This window comes from Lepidothrix coronata, unplaced genomic scaffold (genome assembly GCF_001604755.1).
Source record: "Lepidothrix coronata isolate B3197 unplaced genomic scaffold, Lepidothrix_coronata-1.0 Scaffold44, whole genome shotgun sequence".
Classification (NCBI taxonomy): domain Eukaryota; kingdom Metazoa; phylum Chordata; class Aves; order Passeriformes; family Pipridae; genus Lepidothrix; species Lepidothrix coronata.
Genome location: NW_016690224.1, coordinates 208,741 through 225,516, shown reverse-complemented (window position 1 = coordinate 225,516; position 16,776 = coordinate 208,741). Strand labels below are relative to the sequence as shown.

Here is a 16,776-nt window from a genome sequence, read left to right as displayed (position 1 = left end):
TGCTCCCCGCCCGCCCGAATTCCCCCCAAAAATTGAGCTGCAGTGCGGTCCCAGCGCCCCCCGGAACCAAAGAGCGCGGCCCGGCTGCCGCCCGGCCCCGCGCGCGGCGGACGGGAGCGGGGGACGGCAGGCGCGGACCCTGCGGCGGCAGCGGGACCGGCCCGGTGAGTCCGTCCGTCCGTCCGTCCTTCCTTCCTTCCCTCCCTCTTTCCCTCCCTGCCGCTCCTCGCACCTGCACGGGACTGGAGACTCCGGGGTGCTGTGGTAGACACAGCCCCCCGCGCTGCGGCGGCACCCGGGCCCAGGGGGGCCGATAAAGAGCCGCGCTCTTAAAGGGGCCGCGCCGTGAGCGTTTAAATCCTTAAAGGGCCAGAGCGCCTCTTGCTGAACTCGTAAAGAGTCAGCGCGCCTTGCGCGGGTGCTTGAAGAGTCACTGCGCCTTGTGCTGAGCTCTCAGAGGGCCAGCGCACCTTGTGGGGAGCTCTTAAAGGGCCAGTGCACCTCATGCTGAGCTCTTAAAGGGCCAGCACGCCTTGTATTTCCCAGGCTCCCCGTGCTGGGGCAGGAGCAGAGCAGCAGCCGGGCCGGGCAGAGCCGTGTGGGCAGGAGAAGCTGCCCCAAAGTGCCCCCATTCAGATGAGAGCCCAGCTTTGGGGCACAGACAGCCTGAGGTGCTGTGGGGTGGATTTGGGATTCATCCCCTTCCCGCAGTATCGCCCTGCACTCACCGGGATGCTCCTGTCTGAGGTATTGCCATATCCATGGATCCAGCTGCTGGGGTTGGATAATGTGGGTCCTGCTGCCTCGAGTCCCAGACCCCATCCTGCACAAGGGGTCGAGGGAATGGCTGCTGGGTGTGTGTCCATGGAGGACTCTCACCCTCTGGACCTTCCCTGCCTGCCCTTAATTGTTTTGGTTTGGTTTTTTTTCTGACTGAAATTTCCCTTTGGAAATCAATCAAAATTCTGATTCCTTTGGGAGCAAGTTGCTGCCTGGGAGCGTCAGGATGGTAAACAAACAATTAATTAGATGTGGTAGTTGGAAGGTGGCTGTGAGGAAGCATTTCCCAGCTCCTGCTCTGCCCACAGTGCCAGTTTGTTTTCTAAATTAATGGGAGCAGGAATCACTCTGGCTCTGGCCTGTGGCTGCCAGGAACCCTCGGGCTGACGGACGGGGGTGCCAGCTCGGTGCATAATCTGTTTTCTAAAAGCAAATTGGAATATTAAAAATTCATTCTTCCCCTTGGCTTGTGCCTGCTCTCAGCATTTTAAATAATGGGGTGATTGACTCCGTGTTCAGCTTGGGAGGATGTTTAGTCCTGATGGCTGTGGCTGCAGCATCCATCATCCCTTCCCAGAGTCTGGCTGTGGTGCAGCGTCTTCCCAACGGCTCCCAGGGCTGTGGGGTGACTGTGGGGCACAGCAGGGCCTGCAAACACCAACCTCAGGCCCCTCAGTGCCTGCCCATAGCAGGGATCAGCCTGATTCTCTGGGGATAAATAGAAAAAGTGGGGGGAAAACCCAATGGAGGGTTTTCCTAGTGGAAAACCTGCTTGGGGACAGGTTGTCTGAGGTGGAAAGGGCTGCCTGGGGACAGCAGTGCTGTCCCTGTGCTGGCTCTACCCCAAGGGCTCCATGTTGTGGATTGGTGAAATTCCTTTTGGCTGTGGCTTCGTGAGGGGACCCTGACCCATCTCTCCAAGGGGATATCCAAGAGAGGGAGTTTGACAGGAGCAGGGCTGGTTGGCTCAGAGGTGGATTTAAGGTTTTGGGGGGTTGGTCCCCCCATGGCACTGATGTCCCTGTCCCCTCCAGGCTGACCATGGCCCACAGCCAGTCTCGGAAGCGGTCACGGAGCAGGAGCAAAAGCAGCTCTCGGAGCAGGCAGGAGAGGAAGGAGAAGAAAAGGAGGAAAAGCAGCAAGGACTCACAGCAGGGCAGCAGCTCTCCTCCAAGGAAGAGGAACGCTGGCTCTCATGGACACAAGTCGAGCTCGGCAGCAGCCAGGGAAGGTGGGGAAGGCCCATGACTCCATGTTTTTCCTGGGGTGGGTGCACAGAGGGGCCCAGATGGGAGAAGAAGGTCCCTGGGTTAAGCTAAATTGGTCTCTGTCACCTTGCCCTGCACTTTGTGCCCATTTTGGTCTCACTCTGACAAGTGCAGAGCCCTGCAGCCCCTCCACATGCCAGTCTGGCACTGCAGCACCACACACCATCATGTGGTAAAAGTGTTGGCACAGAAGGGTCTTCCAGGCAAGAAAGAAACCAGGCTGGGAGAGGGGTAACCAACATTGCTGCTGCAGGGCCAGAGCTGCTCCACTCACCCTCTGCTTATGTATTGCAGAGAAGAAGAAGGAAGGAAAGGACAAAAAGAAGAGGAAGGCCAGTACCTCTTCTTCTGAGACAGCATCTTCATCCACCAGCTCTTCCTCGTCCTCCTCTTCCTCCAGCCCCTCTTCTGACGACTCCAGTGACAGTGACTCCAAAACAAAGAAGAGTCAACATGGCAAAAAAAAGCAAGTGAAACAGAAAGACAAGAAAAAGAAGAAGAAGAAGAAGAAGAAGAAATTAAAAAGGAAATTAAAAAAGAAGGCAAAGGAAAAGGCTAAGGAGGAGAAAGCCAAGGGAGAAGAGGTGCCTGGCCCCTCGCTGGAGCAGTGGCAGAAGGAATCAGTGGAGGACTCTGGGCCAGGTAATGACAGTGTTTCCCTCCTGGAAGCCTGTGCACACTGGAGTTGTGCTGATCCCTTCCTGGGACCCCGTGAGGTGTCTGAGAGAAGCAGGGCTGTGTACAGGGAGGAGCCCCCTCTTCCCTCCTACATACTGTGGTCACCTTTGAGCCACACCAGGTAAACGTAGGAGCCACACTGAGATGTTCTTTTGTGAAGTGTTCAGATGTAGTTCATAGGTGTGAGTGGGGAACAAAGATAGAAGGACAGAGTTAGCAGTAACATCCTGGCAGAGCTGGTCCTGCCTTTGGGATGTGAAGTGGCCCTTCCTTTGAGAGGTTCACCACTGATCCCCAAGTACCACCAGGAATCTGGTGTGGGACGTGTATCCATTGGCTGCAGCCGCAGGGCTGTGCCTGGATTTGGCCCTGGGAGCTGGCTCTGACTGACCAGTGCATTCCAGTTTTGACAGATGAACAGAAATCCCGGATCCAGGCTATGAAGCCAATGACAAAGGAAGAATGGGACGCGAGGCAGAGTGTCATAAGGAGAGTCGTGGATCCCGAAACAGGGAGAACCAGGTATGATCCCTGGGGAGAAAGGAGGGGGGTTGTCCTTCCCTATCCATGCTGTGTGGGTTGGAGTTCTGGAGGACACCTGTCCATGGCACTGCAGTACCATGTGTGGACCCAGGTCCCCTTGAGCAGCAAAGGCTTGAGCTGACCCCTCACAGGTTCCCTGCTGTCAGACCTGGTGCAACTTACCCAGAAAGTGACACCAAATTATCAAATTGTACTGCGGCTCCACACAAGGGACACTGGGCTGTGTCCTGTCATTCCACTGCTGCATCCACTCACCTTTCAGCTCTGGGTGCAAGTGAGGAAGGAGTGTGTGCCCTGTGGGGTTACAGACAACAATCAAACCCAACTTCATTTAGCTGCCAAATAGAAATGACCCAGTTTTTAATAAACTGAGTCTTCTCAGCCAGCAGAAAACATCATGCTGAAGAGAATTGGGTATGACAAGTCCAGTCTTAAAATAGAAGGCAGCCTGCAGGGCTCAGGGAGGTGTGGAACAAAGGTCGGTTCCCTGTAAGGCACGTAATGAAGACAATTAAATTTCTGATCATGTTTGGAGGTGTGAGCTGCCTCCAACACTGCTTGGAATTTGCTTAGCAAGATGCTCCCCAGCCTGGCTGCATTTCAGGCCCAAACTGGCTCCTGTTTCTCAATGGCTCTGCAGTTTCCTGGGGCAGCCAGGACCACACCTGAACTCTCAAAAAAAAGGAAAAGGCTTTGCAGGGGTTGGGGCACTGCTTTTGACAGTGAAGCCTGCAGATTTTTTGGGGTGGCAGGAGATGCTTTTATTATGTGTTTTCTCATGGCAGTGTGACTGCACACAGCAGGCAGTGCCCACAGCCTGGGGCAGGGCTGGCTGGCCCATGCTGATTTCTCAGGGGACTGCACCTGTCCTTACTGTAGCATGGTGACATTAATCCCATGGGAGCAATGGAAAAGCCTGCTGTGCTATTTAAGCTTGATACAGCCAAAAAAAAAATAATCACATAATGCAATGTCAAGGGTAGGTCATCACTGGCTTTGCCTAGAGGTGCATCAGCCCAGCACCTGGTCCTAGGCTGTGAGGGAACTGGGGGCTCAGGGTGGGGTGGGGGTCAGCACCTTCTGCAGCTGCAGGAACTTGCCAGTAGCTCTCAAAGCTCGGGGGCTTGTGCTTGTCTTCCAGGCTCATTAAGGGAGACGGAGAAGTTCTGGAAGAAATTGTCAGCAAGGAGAGACACAAGGAGATTAACAAGGTAGTGGGAACTGGCCACCAGCATGAGCTGCTGGGCACAGCCAAGGAGCTGCTGCACCCAGAGGTGGTGTATGTTCACCACGGGTGGTGCTGGTGGTCCTCCATCCTCAGACAATGCTGTGATCACCTGTGTCCCTTTGCAGCAAGCCACACGGGGGGACGGGCTGGCCTTCCAGGTGAGGACAGGGATGCTGCAGTGAGTGTGCATCAGCCAGGCCAGGAGCCCATCCTGTTGCCAGTGCCAGCTCAGGTAGGAGCCTCTGTCTCTGGACCACGCAGACAGCACCATGTCAACATGTTCCCCAGGGGCACTTTGCAGCTGCTCTGTAAGTTACTGACTGGGAAGGAGAGTGACTTTAGTGGTTCATCTCCCACAAACAGCTTCTCCCCTCCCTCTCCCAGCTGAGGCCAGTGTGGCTGTAATGCACCTGAGCCCTCTATGCCCCAATGCTGGAGGAGCTCAGCAGCACCCAGGGGACAGGCTCGAGGGTGCTGAGCACCTCAAAGTGCTGCTGCCCCTCAGCTGCAGGCTTTGGTTGGCAGGAACCAACACTGTGGCCACAAAATACACAAATGGCTGCCACTTCTTCCCTTCAGGGGCTGCTTGTGGCCCCTTCCTTGCTGGATGTGGCTCATGGGCCCTTCAGGCTCACCAACCCTCCTGCTCAGAGAGGAGCAGCTGTGGCTCTGGTCAGGCTGCAGCTCTCCTCTGCACCCTTAAGTGTCACCCTCCACTGTGCCCCGGGTCTTTTCTCAGCTTTCCCGCAGCTTCATCTCTGGGGTGGCACTGGGGAGCACTGAGCTGGCACGCTGCACTGGGATGTGTGCAGGTGTGCTTTGTGGAGGGGTGGCTTTACCTTGCTGTCTGCTCCTGCATGCAACTCATGTCCCTGCCCCACAGCACAGGCCCTGGGCAGCGTTGGGGCTCTGGACCTCTCAGCCCATGGCTGCTCTGAAGCAAACAGAGAAGCCTTTCCCCCACTGCAAAGTCCATAAATCTACAAACTGTAAAAAAGAAATGGAGAAAATGAGTTAAAGGACTAATAGGACTGATGTGCACGGAGGGTTTCCACGTTCTGATCATCGCTGTAACCCCATTAAACTGGCGCCTGCTCACGTCTCGGGTTTTGTGACTTGTCTGTCTCTAGTCTCCCCCCCCAAAAAAAGCAGACAGAGAAGAGCCTTCCCATTTCTTTAATCTGTGTAACTCACAATGATACTGTACACAAAGCACACCAGGCATTGGAACGATGCACTAACAGCAAGGAGGAGAAGGAAGTTGTACAGAAGGTTTGCCACACACAAGCGGGTCGTCGGCACGGTGACTGTACACACAGGGTCGGGCATCCCCTCCGGTGGCTCCCCACGCAGGGCTGGTACCCCTAAAGCCATTTTTTATAAATAAAATATAACTAACATTGTCGGAATATAAAATTGACAGTCGAGGGTATCAACAGGCAGAGGGGAGGGGACCGTAAGGCTTCTAGAACTAATAGGAAATGCAGCAAACAGTGGCGATACCTGAAGAAGGGGCTGCTACAGCAAGCACGGTGGCTGCTGGGCGGGTGGGAGGGTGTTGGTGACCCTTTGGCTCGTTACTGCTCATGATCCAACACTGTAAACTGTTTTTGGTATGAGAATTTCGCCTCATCTGACTTGAGTGATCTGAGCAAACCCAGGAAAACAGCTCGGAGGGAACGCACGGGCTCCTCTGACGGGTTTTAAAAGACTTTAAAGGGACAGCGTCAGGTAGAAAGTCTGGCCCGAGGGTGCAGGAATAGAAAAAGCTGCTTTTTATAAAAAATCTGAGCTCTGCAGCAGAGTTTGATTCCCATGGAAACGAAAAACCAACCCCAAAGCCCGAGGCAGCCTGTGTGGTGCAGGCTGTGTTGTGCTGTGTGCAGAACAGGACGTGGGCTGTGCCGGGGGCTGCCCGGCAACAGCTGAGGGAGGAGCACGAGAAACTTCATATTCTTTTCATTTCAAAGCAAACAAGTTATTGGTAGCAAAGATAAATTAGGTCTTTAACCTGACAGTGCCCCTTTAGTAAGGATGGAATATACATTCATCTTTTCCCTCACCGCATCCCAACGGATCCTCTTCCATACACGTGGAAAGGCATCGGGTCACATGCATTGCTCTCCAAAACAGCTCGGAACAAACAGGTTATAAACACAGAGTTAAACTATTGCTATTGTTCTGTGAGTGAGTAGCACGTTGATCTTTGCTTCGGAGGGATGAGTGCCAGATGGGGGCGGCTGAGGACAGAGCGATGGAGACAGGGATGGACTGAAAAGGTGAAGAAAAACTTATTGGCATTTTTCCTGGTAACTACACCCACCTCCTCTGGTATTATTGCAGCAATAAAGGTCCAGCTCTACAATTGCTTCTCCGTGTTGGATCTGTACAATGGCAACAGATGGGGGGCCAGGGAAAGGACCCGGGCAAGGTTCAAGAAGCTCAACAAAGGATGAGGACGGAGGTGTTATGATTGTCAGGTTAACTGGGTAGTAGTTGTTTAAAACATGAAGTGATGGAGAGGTGAGTATCATATTGCACTTCTGCATTCATTGACAGTTACATTAAACTTGGTCCATAAAATAATTGCTTTGTACATAATGCCTGAAACAAAAAGCTACATTTTTAAATATTAATAAACCCTGAAGGTTCCAGTCCCTCCAGACACTTTTTTCCCCTCTACATAAATAAATAACTTTCAGTTTTATATATCCACTTTTTATGTTGAACATTTACATTCGCCTCTGTTTTACACTATCTACACATAAGAAAATGTGAACATCTCATCAACACTGGAAAATGTACAGATCATGCCTTGGTTGTGGACTTGGAGGAAAGGTGATTTTTGCAAAGGCCATATCCAAATTTGCAGAAATGATTTAGTGATGTGATTTGGTGACTTCACAGGATGGATTGTGGCTTGGCTTCCTACTCAGATGGCATCTGTTTGATAGAACATTCGACTAGCAAAAAGCTGGGACACTTCACATTGTTTTCGAACCCAGTAAGCTCTGGATGTACATTCGGAGAGAGCCAAGCTGAGCTGGCAGAAAGGGAAGTCAGTTTTCGGTAACAAAAGTCGTCAGGTACATTCTGTAATTGGATAATTATCAAAGAGAAGTGGTTACACATTTTGCAGCTGGGCTGCAAGACGTGGGGGACGCACTGGGCGGGCGGCAGTCGGGTTGGATCAGCACTGTCCCTCCTCTGCCTCCCTCGGGCCCTCCAGCGCCACGAACACGTGAGATCGACCTTGGGTGTCGGATGAGTTGGGATTTGCCTACCGTGGCCCAGAGCCAGTGAGCAGAGCAGTGTTCACAGTGCTGTGTATCTCAGTGCGGCCGTCCTGCACTTCTTATTGAAACAGGTAATAAAATGAAGCAGCCAGTCTAAAAAATTCTTTGTTATAAATAAGATATTCATAAGTAGAAAGTGATATAAAGACAGGGAAGTGTGGTGGGGAAAAGCAGGGGTTACACGTAGTCAGGTAGGACTATAAAATCTCCGCGTGAAGAGGCCAACTGGAGTCTGAATGGGCACCCCGGGACCCCCTGGTGTGGGTGCCCCTCTACCCCAGGAGCTGTGTGCAAGGAGGGAACCTTCACCGGCCCCAGGAGGGACAGGACTAAGGAGCTTTTTGGCAAGCCCTGGCTCTAGGCACTGTTCTCTGTCCCTGTCCCGGTGTCACCGGGTGCCAGCTCCCCTCTGCCACGCACCCCACCCGCCCGCTCCAGCAGCACAAAACCATCACCTCAGGCACATCCACTGAGAAACACACCAGGAAAATTAAGATATGGCCTTTTAAGGTTGCCTGACATTGCTGGAACACTTCCTTACAGTCTCCTTACTGCTGGAAAAACTTCTGCACAGATTGTTTTTTTAAATATATACATATATATATGTGTGTGTGCATATACGTATAGATATACACACACACCCTGGCTTAGCAATATTTCATTGTCATGCACTACAAACACTGGTGTAGCTACATGAGATGGTAACAGGTTTCCATTCTAAAAATCATCAGTGCAAAAAACAATGAGGTTTTACAGTTCAGTAACTACAGGTAAAAGAAGCAAGTCTAGTTCCCATGAAAGCTGCTACTGAACTTGGAGAGAACCTGGGAAGAAGAAAACGTCTCAGAGGTGGGTGTTGAGAGTCAGAACCCTGCATTTGGATGAGAAGAACTGCAATGCAATCTAGCTGAGTGCCTTCAGCTGCTTCCAAATATACGGTGGTTACTGTTGGAAACAATATATAGCGAGACTATTTGGAGACTTTAACAGCAAATTAAGTGTCTGAGGTTTGTAACAGCTCAAACAAAATAGCTTGTATTCTTCTTTTAATAGGTCAACACATTAAATTCCATCAGCTTCTGAAAGGTCTCTTTAAAAAATAACAGTAATAACAATAACGACCCCGCTGTCTTGGGCATGAATCTGCAAACATTCTACCTCTGCCAACAGCATCGATACAGCTTTAGCTTTGCACTGCACCAACTCCTTGAGAAAGCAGCTGCCCTCGGAGCTCTTTGTACAGATAAAGCTCTCGGTCGCTCTGCCTGGCACAGCCCACCATCAATCCCTCACTCAGGGCTGCCGTGTTATCGACCCCCAGCCTGCCCCGTGCCGGCAGAGCCCCTCAGTCTGACTCCTGGGACAGCCAAGGACAAGGTTCCCCAGCCCCACGCCCTGTTGTGTGGCTCTGAGGACAGCACTCGGTCGCGCGGATCGGAGCGATGGCTAACGAGGCGAGGAGGCACATATTTACAGTCACTAAACCTGGATAAGAGAAGGAGGCAGGAGAGAGCGCCATCTTGATCTGGAGACATCCCCCCCTGATTTCCAGCTGTTCCTTGGGCTCCTGCTGCACAAACCCGACGCTCTCGCTGCAAGGCCTGCACGTTCTGTGTGGGAAACATCCCATCTCTTCCCAGAACACCACGATGTTATTGGAGTAGCACCATATTTACCCTTCCAGCCTGAAACGGCGATCTCGTCCCTCTTTCCTTTTGTTTTCTCCTCTGGTGGCTGCAGCTGACAATCCTGGCTCTGGCCTGGCTACTTCTGCCCCAAGAGGCCAGACTCCAGCCGGGACGCGGCGCTCCGGCCCCAGCACCCCGTGGCGATGCTCATGCTCCTCTGGCTGCGCTCCCTGTCCCTCTCCTTGTCGCTGTCAGACTGGCTCTGGGTGCGCTCGGGGCGGTGGCTGCCGGCCGAAGGCTGGGAGGAGATGGTGCGGAGCAGGTGGTTCCTCTTGCGCAGGAACTCGGCCTGGCTGGGCAGCCCGAAGCTGCCCTTGCGCAGGGCCATGCGCGTGGTGTTCTTGGCGGGGCGCGCACGGTGGTTGTACTCCAGCTGTGCCAGGTGGGCCGCGTAACCCTCCGTGATGAACTGCAGGGCGAGAGGGGTCAGGGTACGGGTTAGAGGGATGGGACATGTTGCCCTGAGAGCCACTGGCCACCAAACGTGTTTGGTGTGACAGGTTCTCTCAGTCTGATGTGGTCCAGCTATGCGGGACAGCTCCCGTTCTGTTGGCGAACACAGCTCAGCCACCAGTCTTGAGATGACCAAATTCCCATCTCCCTCCCATGGGAGGCCCTTGGGCTCAGACAAGCCCCCTCCTACCTGACACTGGCTCTGCAGCTTCTTGGTGGGTCGGCCAACGATGTAGATGTGCGTGGGCGGGAGGCTGATGGAGCTGTACACAGAGATGTCCTTTGTGGATCCATACGCCGCATGGATCCTCATGTGGAGCTGTGAGGAGGGAAAGCAACACGCAGTCAGAACACACAGGCACCCCGTGCTGCTCAACAGGGAGGGCTCTGGGTTTCCAAGAGCATCTGTGGGAATCTCAGGTCACTGGAACTTATACAAGTTCCCAGCTGGATAATGAACCACTGAGCAAAGCACTAATTAATGAGCTGGGATGTTTACTGGCCAGAACAGGAGGAGTAACAGTGATACAAGAGCAGATTTCCACTTGCTGATCCACGGCCTTGCCTTGAGGTCCATGGGGGGCAAGGATGCCACACACTTTGCTGCCTGTTGTCACTGGGGGACAGGAGCTCCAACCCCCCCATACAGGAATCATTAGTCAGGAATGTTCCCCTCTGAGAGCCACTGCTGTCATCTGCTAGGCAGGGATATGTCTGCCTCCACTCTGAGCAGAGAGCAGCTCCTGGCCAACCCTTTCCTTGCTGGGCTTGGAACAGGGGCTGGCAGAGGAGTTGTGGCCACTGGTGCCACCACAGACTGGCCAGCTTTGTGCCTGAAGCCAAAGGTCACAGAAATGGAATTTTTGACCCTGGTCCAGGTTCTTCTGGAGGACAAGGGAGCAAGTGAGCAAGGAGCTGCTCCTGCCACTGCAACTCCGGCCAAAAACAAGAGCCCAAGAGAGTTAAGGACAGGCTTTCCTTGCTAATCAAGACAGGGCAAGTGCTTGGGACACTGGCAGCTCCTTCACCTGCCAGCCACAGAAAACATTGTTCTATCTGGAGCTTCTCTGAGCCTCTGGGCTGAGTGACTTTTAGACCTCCCAGGCATCAAAAGCTTGGAAGATTCTCTGTGGAGTCTCCCATGAAGGCTGTGTGGTGCAAGGCCATTTCTGCAGCAGCTCCATCCCCTCTCAGACCTGCTGGCTGCACCACAGGCTGCCAGATAGTCACCAAATAGATGAAAAAAAGTGCATGTGTGGGGAAGGGATGATCTGACCAGCACCAAAGGCCTAATGGAAGAGGCAGCAGTCGCAGAGCAGAGGCAACAATTTAGCAGTATAGACATTTTTGTAGAGCAATAAGAGGATGAAAATAAAATTAAGAGATTAATCTTCCACTGCAGGTCACATTGCTGCCAAGAGACTGGTGCTGACAGGGGCAGTTGGACAAGGAGCAATCTAAACCCACGCCACGGTCCTATTTCAGCATTGCCAGGCTTACGTCGGTGATGAGGGATTTCAGGAAGTTGGCCTTGTGCCGCAGCGGGTCGTGAACGAGCCCATCGCAGAAGGAGACGATCCCGTGGGGGAAGTTGTGCTGTGCTAACCATGCTACCACCCTCTGCTTCTGCATGTCAGGGCGGCCTGTGACATAGATAATGAGGTAGCCAAGGTCTTGCCAGTGCCTGGAAGGAAAGCCAAGAGTCAATGGGTTGCAGGCCTTGAGAAACACCAGTGTCAAACAGACCGGCTGCCCTGGCCCCTGCCCTGACCTTACAACATCCACTGCTCCAGCCCGGACTTTGGGGTCGCTGCCCATGATGGACACGCTGGCTGCGAAGGAGCCGTCGATGCTGAACACCACGAACTCCGTCCCCTTCGGCAGGACTGTGATGTAGCTGTCTGCAAACGTGTGGTCACCCCTGGAGAGAGGGATGCAGGTATTTAGAGACAGTGACATACTCAGAAGGCACCACCGACTCCTGCAGAGCACCACCAGCTGAAAACAGCACCCAAATCTGGCCCAAACGCTCCAACAGTGATGACACCCTTGGTTACAGGCACTGTGTGAGGGTCTCTGTGTTAAAGTGGGGATGGAATAGTGCTTTGGAGCCTTGGCATCAGTGATTCAAAGAAGTAAGCCCAGAAAACCATTTCTGGGCTCACCACTGAGAAGATGCTCCTCTGGGCTGTGAATCATCATGAGTACAAAGTTCTGTCCCTCAAGGACAAGTTTATGGTCTTTAAAATCTGCTCAGCTGTGCAGTTTTGCAGATGACCGTGAGGCCATACCCTGTGGTGCACTGCTCCTGCAGTGGGAGCTCTGTTCCTGTGCTGGTGGTGATGCACGAGCCAGAATAAAACATGGATCTTCCTCTTACAGCTGCAGAGCACAAGTGGCCCCTATTGCTGGCAAACCAGGCCCTGATCCCACCCAACAGAGCTGCCCTACAAGGAGGGACCACGTTTGACAGTCATGAAATTCCTCGTGTTCCTCTTGCAAAGCCCAGGGTACCTCACCTGACCACCATCTTGACGGGGTACACGCCGATGCCCAGGCGCCGGTGCTCGGGGATGACGTAGGAAATCCTGCCACTGCTGTTGCTGATCTCTGTGTCAAAGTAAACCCACTCTCCCGAGGGTGGCTGGGTCATGATGTGAATGTCCACCTGGGAGACAGCAAGGCTGGGTCACCACAGCATTAAAGACACAGACAAGTAGAACAGGCCGAGCACCAGGACATCCCACCCAAGCCCCTCTGGATGGCAGCAGGGCTGGATCTTGCTCCCACCCTCTGCACCTCATGGATCTGAGCTGAGAAGCACCCAAACATCAGGGTGCTGGAGTGAAACCCGGCCCCAGTGGTGAAGAATCTCATAACAAATGCTGTTCCTGGTGGGACACACCCACAAGTCTGAGCAGGGCAAAATGACAAAGACACAAGGGCAGCAAACACGAGCACCAACCAGCATCACCTTTGTCCTTCTCACCACATGATGCACAATCCCCAGAGCACACACGGTACCTTTTCTCCCGTGAGCGTGACCATGTCTAACGGGCCGTACATGAACCTCCCCGTTAAGGTCTGGGGCCCATCTTCGTTAGCAATGGTGTCGTTTATCCTGTGGTTGGCTGTGACGTTCTGCACGAGGCAGGAGGGAAAGAGGAAAAAAAAAATAAAGGAAAAAAGTCTGCAGCAATGGACAGCCTCACAGGGAAATGCCAAATATAACCAGGCAAATTGGAGCATGGGTTTCTCTGTGTCATTCCTCCACTCCACTCTGGGAAAGAATTTGACCTGTGGCAGAGGTGAGGCTCTGTGCCCTGCACTGATGGGCGGGCTGGAGTACACATGGCTGGAGAGCCAATTTCCATGGCAGGCTGTATGTGCAATTCTGATACTGCCTATTAACTCTTACACTTTGAAATTAAGAGGACATACAAACAGCTGCCAGAGAAATCTGCTGACTTTGTTTCAGTTCTAGCACAGAATTGCCTTCTCAGGAACTAGAGATTTTACTGGGAGAGAAAGGCCTTTATGGAGCAGAGAACCAGTATTACTGGACTTTGAAAGATGTTCCATTCCAGCTCCTTCTCTGACCCACAGCCAACAGACTCAGGTTTTTGCGAGTGTTTTACAGACTCAAGGCCAAGAGGAGACTTTGCTGATGCAGATCTTTTGGGTTACTCTACACAGGTAGGACATAAGCACTAATATAGACCAGCAATGCAACATGACCCTCTGTCCACGCTGTGCCCATGCCATCCACCCTCAGAGCAATCTGTGCAGCCCAAACTGACCCCCCTCTATGTGACAGCCCCAAACCCCCTCACCCGGAGCTTCACGTGTGTCCTCTTGCGGAGCCACTTCTCCCGAGGCTTGGAGGGGGTGAACACAGACACCTCCTTCCCGTCCAGCTCCAGAACGCTCGAGTTCTCATGTCTCATCACCTGTGGGAGGACAGATCCCACCAAGGCATCACCACCTGTGTGGTGACCTCCCTCCTCCTGCCTACGCTGTTCCACATCTCCCGAGCCATCGCCAAGGAAGGGCAACACCTGGAGGGAGGTCCCTGAGTTTGCTGCTGGGCAAGCCTGCAGGTTTTACAGGATAAGTGGCCTCTCATGAACTAGCAAAGCCTGTGGCCGACACGGACTTAATCCTGGCTGGGATGAAGGTTTTTTAGTCCATCTGGAGGTACAAAGCTGCCTCAAACACAGCAGGATGAGCTCTGCACTTAAGATACCTGCCCTTCCTGCAGGGATTCATTAGTCCCTTCCCACGGTCTGCAAGGGACTGGTCTCCTCCTTTGAACACGAGCCTTCTCCCATTCCATGACAGATCCAGCACCAGCCACATGCTGTTCCTTCACCTCGTTTCTTATTCCTCCTGAAACACATCCCAGACTGCTCTTGTCCCATGGCTTTTGCTTCTCTCACTGATTTGACCCTGGTGGAGACACACAGGGGTCTGGCTTGGCCACATGCGAGGCAGAGCCCAGGGTGTCTGTCCATCCTAGCCTCATCTCCAAGGCTCACAGAGCTCCAGAACTTTGTGCCAGTGGAATGTCACTGTGCCAGCACAAGGATCAGAGAAGGGGCAAGGTGATGCCCACCAGCCAGCTTTTGGGGCAATTCCTGTCTGTCACTAGGGCACAGTCAGGGATGGGAAGCAGGAACCTAGAGGGAGGAGGGTTAAATCCTACCTAGGTTGCTCTAAAAGGGAAAAGGAAGAATAACACTCAAAGGCGAGGGGACACTTCAAAGACTGATGTGGGACCGGGAGGTGACCCTGCACACACAGAACTCCAAAACTGGCAGTGGTCCTTGGTGACCAAAAATTAACAAGTCTCTTAAATGTGGGCTCTTTTACAAGGTCTTGAACATGTTTTGTGAGGTCAGCAGCTCTCCAGCTGAGCTTGGCTGACACGGGCCAGCTCCATTTGCAGAGCTGAAGCTGGTTTTCATCCAGGGAAATGGAAAAAGGACCCCAGGGAGGATGAGCCTGCTGGGGAGGGAGTTCATGGAAATCCAATGTAAACAAAATAACAAGTTCTACTGAAAATTATTTAAATCGTGAATCTATTTTGAGTCCTATTTGGGCTTGTTTTAACAAGATTTAATCTTTGGAGGCTAAAACTATTCAACAGCTTCTTTTTACATTTTGCCCAGAGGTGACTGTCCAAGGCCATTAGAAACAAGTCCTTATTAGGGGAAGCAGTGGTGTGGTGCTCAGGAAGGACAGAGAGAAGACAGGGGATGAGAAAAACCCTGGTTTTGAGGCAGAGACAAGTGAGCAGAGACAGGCACTGGGGAAGGGGGTGCCAGACCACCCAGGCTTAGAATGCATGGGCAGGTACCTCCAGGTACTCAAGCTACAAGATTTGAAGCAGCACTTCAGATTCCAACTGAAGCCTGAGTAATTGGCTGTTTCCTGAGTGGAACATTTTGTGTATGAGACTGTTGTGACTGTTCTCCCTCATGCACAATTACAGTTCTCTCTTCTTTTCAGCCCTGTTAGGCTGAGTTTGATGTGGGACTATCCAGCAAGGTCTGTGCAAGCACAGAGATGTCTCACTGGGCTGGACACAGCCCGGGAAGAAAGGGTCTCCCTGGATTATCGCTGCTGCTCAGCTGCCACCAGCACTGACATCTCTGCTGTTTATGGTTCTCACACTATTTGGAAGATAACACTGACAGAAAGTTTGCCAACAGAGTCATAAATAATTGAGAGCTGCAGCAGAGGAGGCTGGAAGGGAGCGGGGAGGATTTAACAGCTGAGCTGACACAAAGCAAACCCAGCGCTGGAGTGGGCAACACGATCCACAGAGTTGCTTTGAGTTTTGGTTTTTCCAATTCCATGCTCTAAGTATTTTCCCTGGGGAGTTCATGCTTTGTAAGGCAAATAACTCCCCCTCATCCCCAAGGAACTGAAGGGAAAATATTTCTTTTAGGAAAAAATACATTTTAAACAGTAAATTTGAATCTCAGGTCAAATATATGTTGATAAAATCTGAGGTGTTAGACTCCAGACACCAGTAATCCCCATTTTCCTGGCTCCAGAACTGCTTTCTGCTGCAGGAACATGGACTAAATCCCAATGAGTTCCCAGAGGAAACCACAACAACTTAGCAAGGCAAAATGGGGAACTGAATTTTGCCTATCAATTTGTATTAAATTAATATAAAACTTCTCCTTTGGTTTTATTGTACTTGACGCTATTTTTATTTGTACTTTGAGAAGTTTCCCTTTCAGTTTCAGTCTTGAGATCCAACTTTGCACACAGAGAGCATAGATCACTTCAAGAAACAAGCGCCACTGACCTTTGCCACTGATCTGATAATGAAATTGCCCCGGGCTCTCTCCACGGATCCCTGGTGAACCCAATCTGAAACCTGCTCTGATGTTAAAACCCACCAAACCAACCAGGTGTGACAGCACATCCATGAAGTCTGCATGTGTGCAGCTCCACCACCACCACAGGTGAGGAACAAAAAGAAGGGGAAGAAAATGGATCTGGGGGAGGCAAAAGGTATTTTTTCACCTCTATGCATCAACGGCTGTTATGGAAGGTGCAGTAAAAAAAGAACAAAGAGCCCAAAATATTTTCCAGCCCAAGGGAGATCAAGGGAGGGAGGACAACCCTACCTGTCTGAGCAGGAAGGAGACAACATCTGTGGACTCCCAGTAGCTTGCATGGAAGAGGTGAGGCAAGGCCACTGTTGGGAAAGCCGTCAGGGCATCAGGGCAGTACAGGGCGTAGTCAATCCGTTTGGTTCCCCACCACTTGGCAGCAACTGGAAGTAAAATACTTGTTCAGACAAAGGGGGGGGTCACATGCAC

The 16,776-nt window shown here is 52.2% G+C and overlaps 2 protein-coding genes across 7 annotated transcripts in view; one reads left to right on the top strand and one right to left on the bottom strand.

Annotated features, from left to right (window-relative positions):
* Positions 1-115: 115 nt before the first annotated feature.
* Positions 116-5,636, top strand: ARL6IP4 (ADP ribosylation factor like GTPase 6 interacting protein 4). 3 transcript variants are annotated; one of them, XM_017814167.1, is made up of 6 exons: positions 116-164; positions 1,815-2,011; positions 2,343-2,690; positions 3,131-3,248; positions 4,411-4,480; positions 4,623-5,636. In XM_017814167.1, exons 2-6 carry the CDS (start codon positions 1,822-1,824, stop codon positions 4,677-4,679), a joined length of 783 nt encoding a protein of 260 aa, XP_017669656.1. In that variant the 5' UTR covers positions 116-164; positions 1,815-1,821; the 3' UTR covers positions 4,680-5,636. The 3 variants fall into 3 exon arrangements, with proteins under 3 accessions (XP_017669656.1, XP_017669657.1, XP_017669658.1); XM_017814168.1 differs by having other exon boundaries at positions 124-165; positions 1,811-2,011; XM_017814169.1 differs by lacking the exon at positions 116-164 and adding an exon at positions 587-747.
* A 20-nt stretch (positions 5,637-5,656) lies between these two features.
* The window catches only part of PITPNM2 (phosphatidylinositol transfer protein membrane associated 2), a 128,685-nt gene continuing 117,565 nt past the window's right edge, over positions 5,657-16,776 (bottom strand). For 3 of the 4 annotated variants that reach the window (XM_017814163.1, XM_017814164.1, XM_017814165.1), the window contains exons 20-27: positions 16,582-16,730; positions 13,768-13,884; positions 12,959-13,075; positions 12,454-12,602; positions 11,706-11,855; positions 11,435-11,618; positions 10,125-10,253; positions 9,558-9,890 (exon numbers count right to left, since the gene is read on the bottom strand). In XM_017814163.1, coding sequence (XP_017669652.1) covers positions 9,558-9,890; positions 10,125-10,253; positions 11,435-11,618; positions 11,706-11,855; positions 12,454-12,602; positions 12,959-13,075; positions 13,768-13,884; positions 16,582-16,730 — 1,328 coding nt within the window. Of the gene's footprint in view, positions 9,891-10,124; positions 10,254-11,434; positions 11,619-11,705; positions 11,856-12,453; positions 12,603-12,958; positions 13,076-13,767; positions 13,885-16,581; positions 16,731-16,776 lie in introns of all 4 variants that reach the window. The other variant, XM_017814166.1, reaches the window with a different exon arrangement.

Excerpts from the sequence above, each read along its gene's own strand:
- ARL6IP4 (XM_017814167.1), top strand. The coding sequence starts at position 1,822 with ATGGCCCACAGCCAGTCTCGGAAGCGGTCACGGAGCAGGAGCAAAAGC. Across the intron at positions 2,012-2,342 it reads CTCGGCAGCAGCCAGGGAAG|AGAAGAAGAAGGAAGGAAAG; the intron begins GTGGGGAAGGCC and ends TATGTATTGCAG. Across the intron at positions 4,481-4,622 it reads GACACAAGGAGATTAACAAG|CAAGCCACACGGGGGGACGG; the intron begins GTAGTGGGAACT and ends GTCCCTTTGCAG.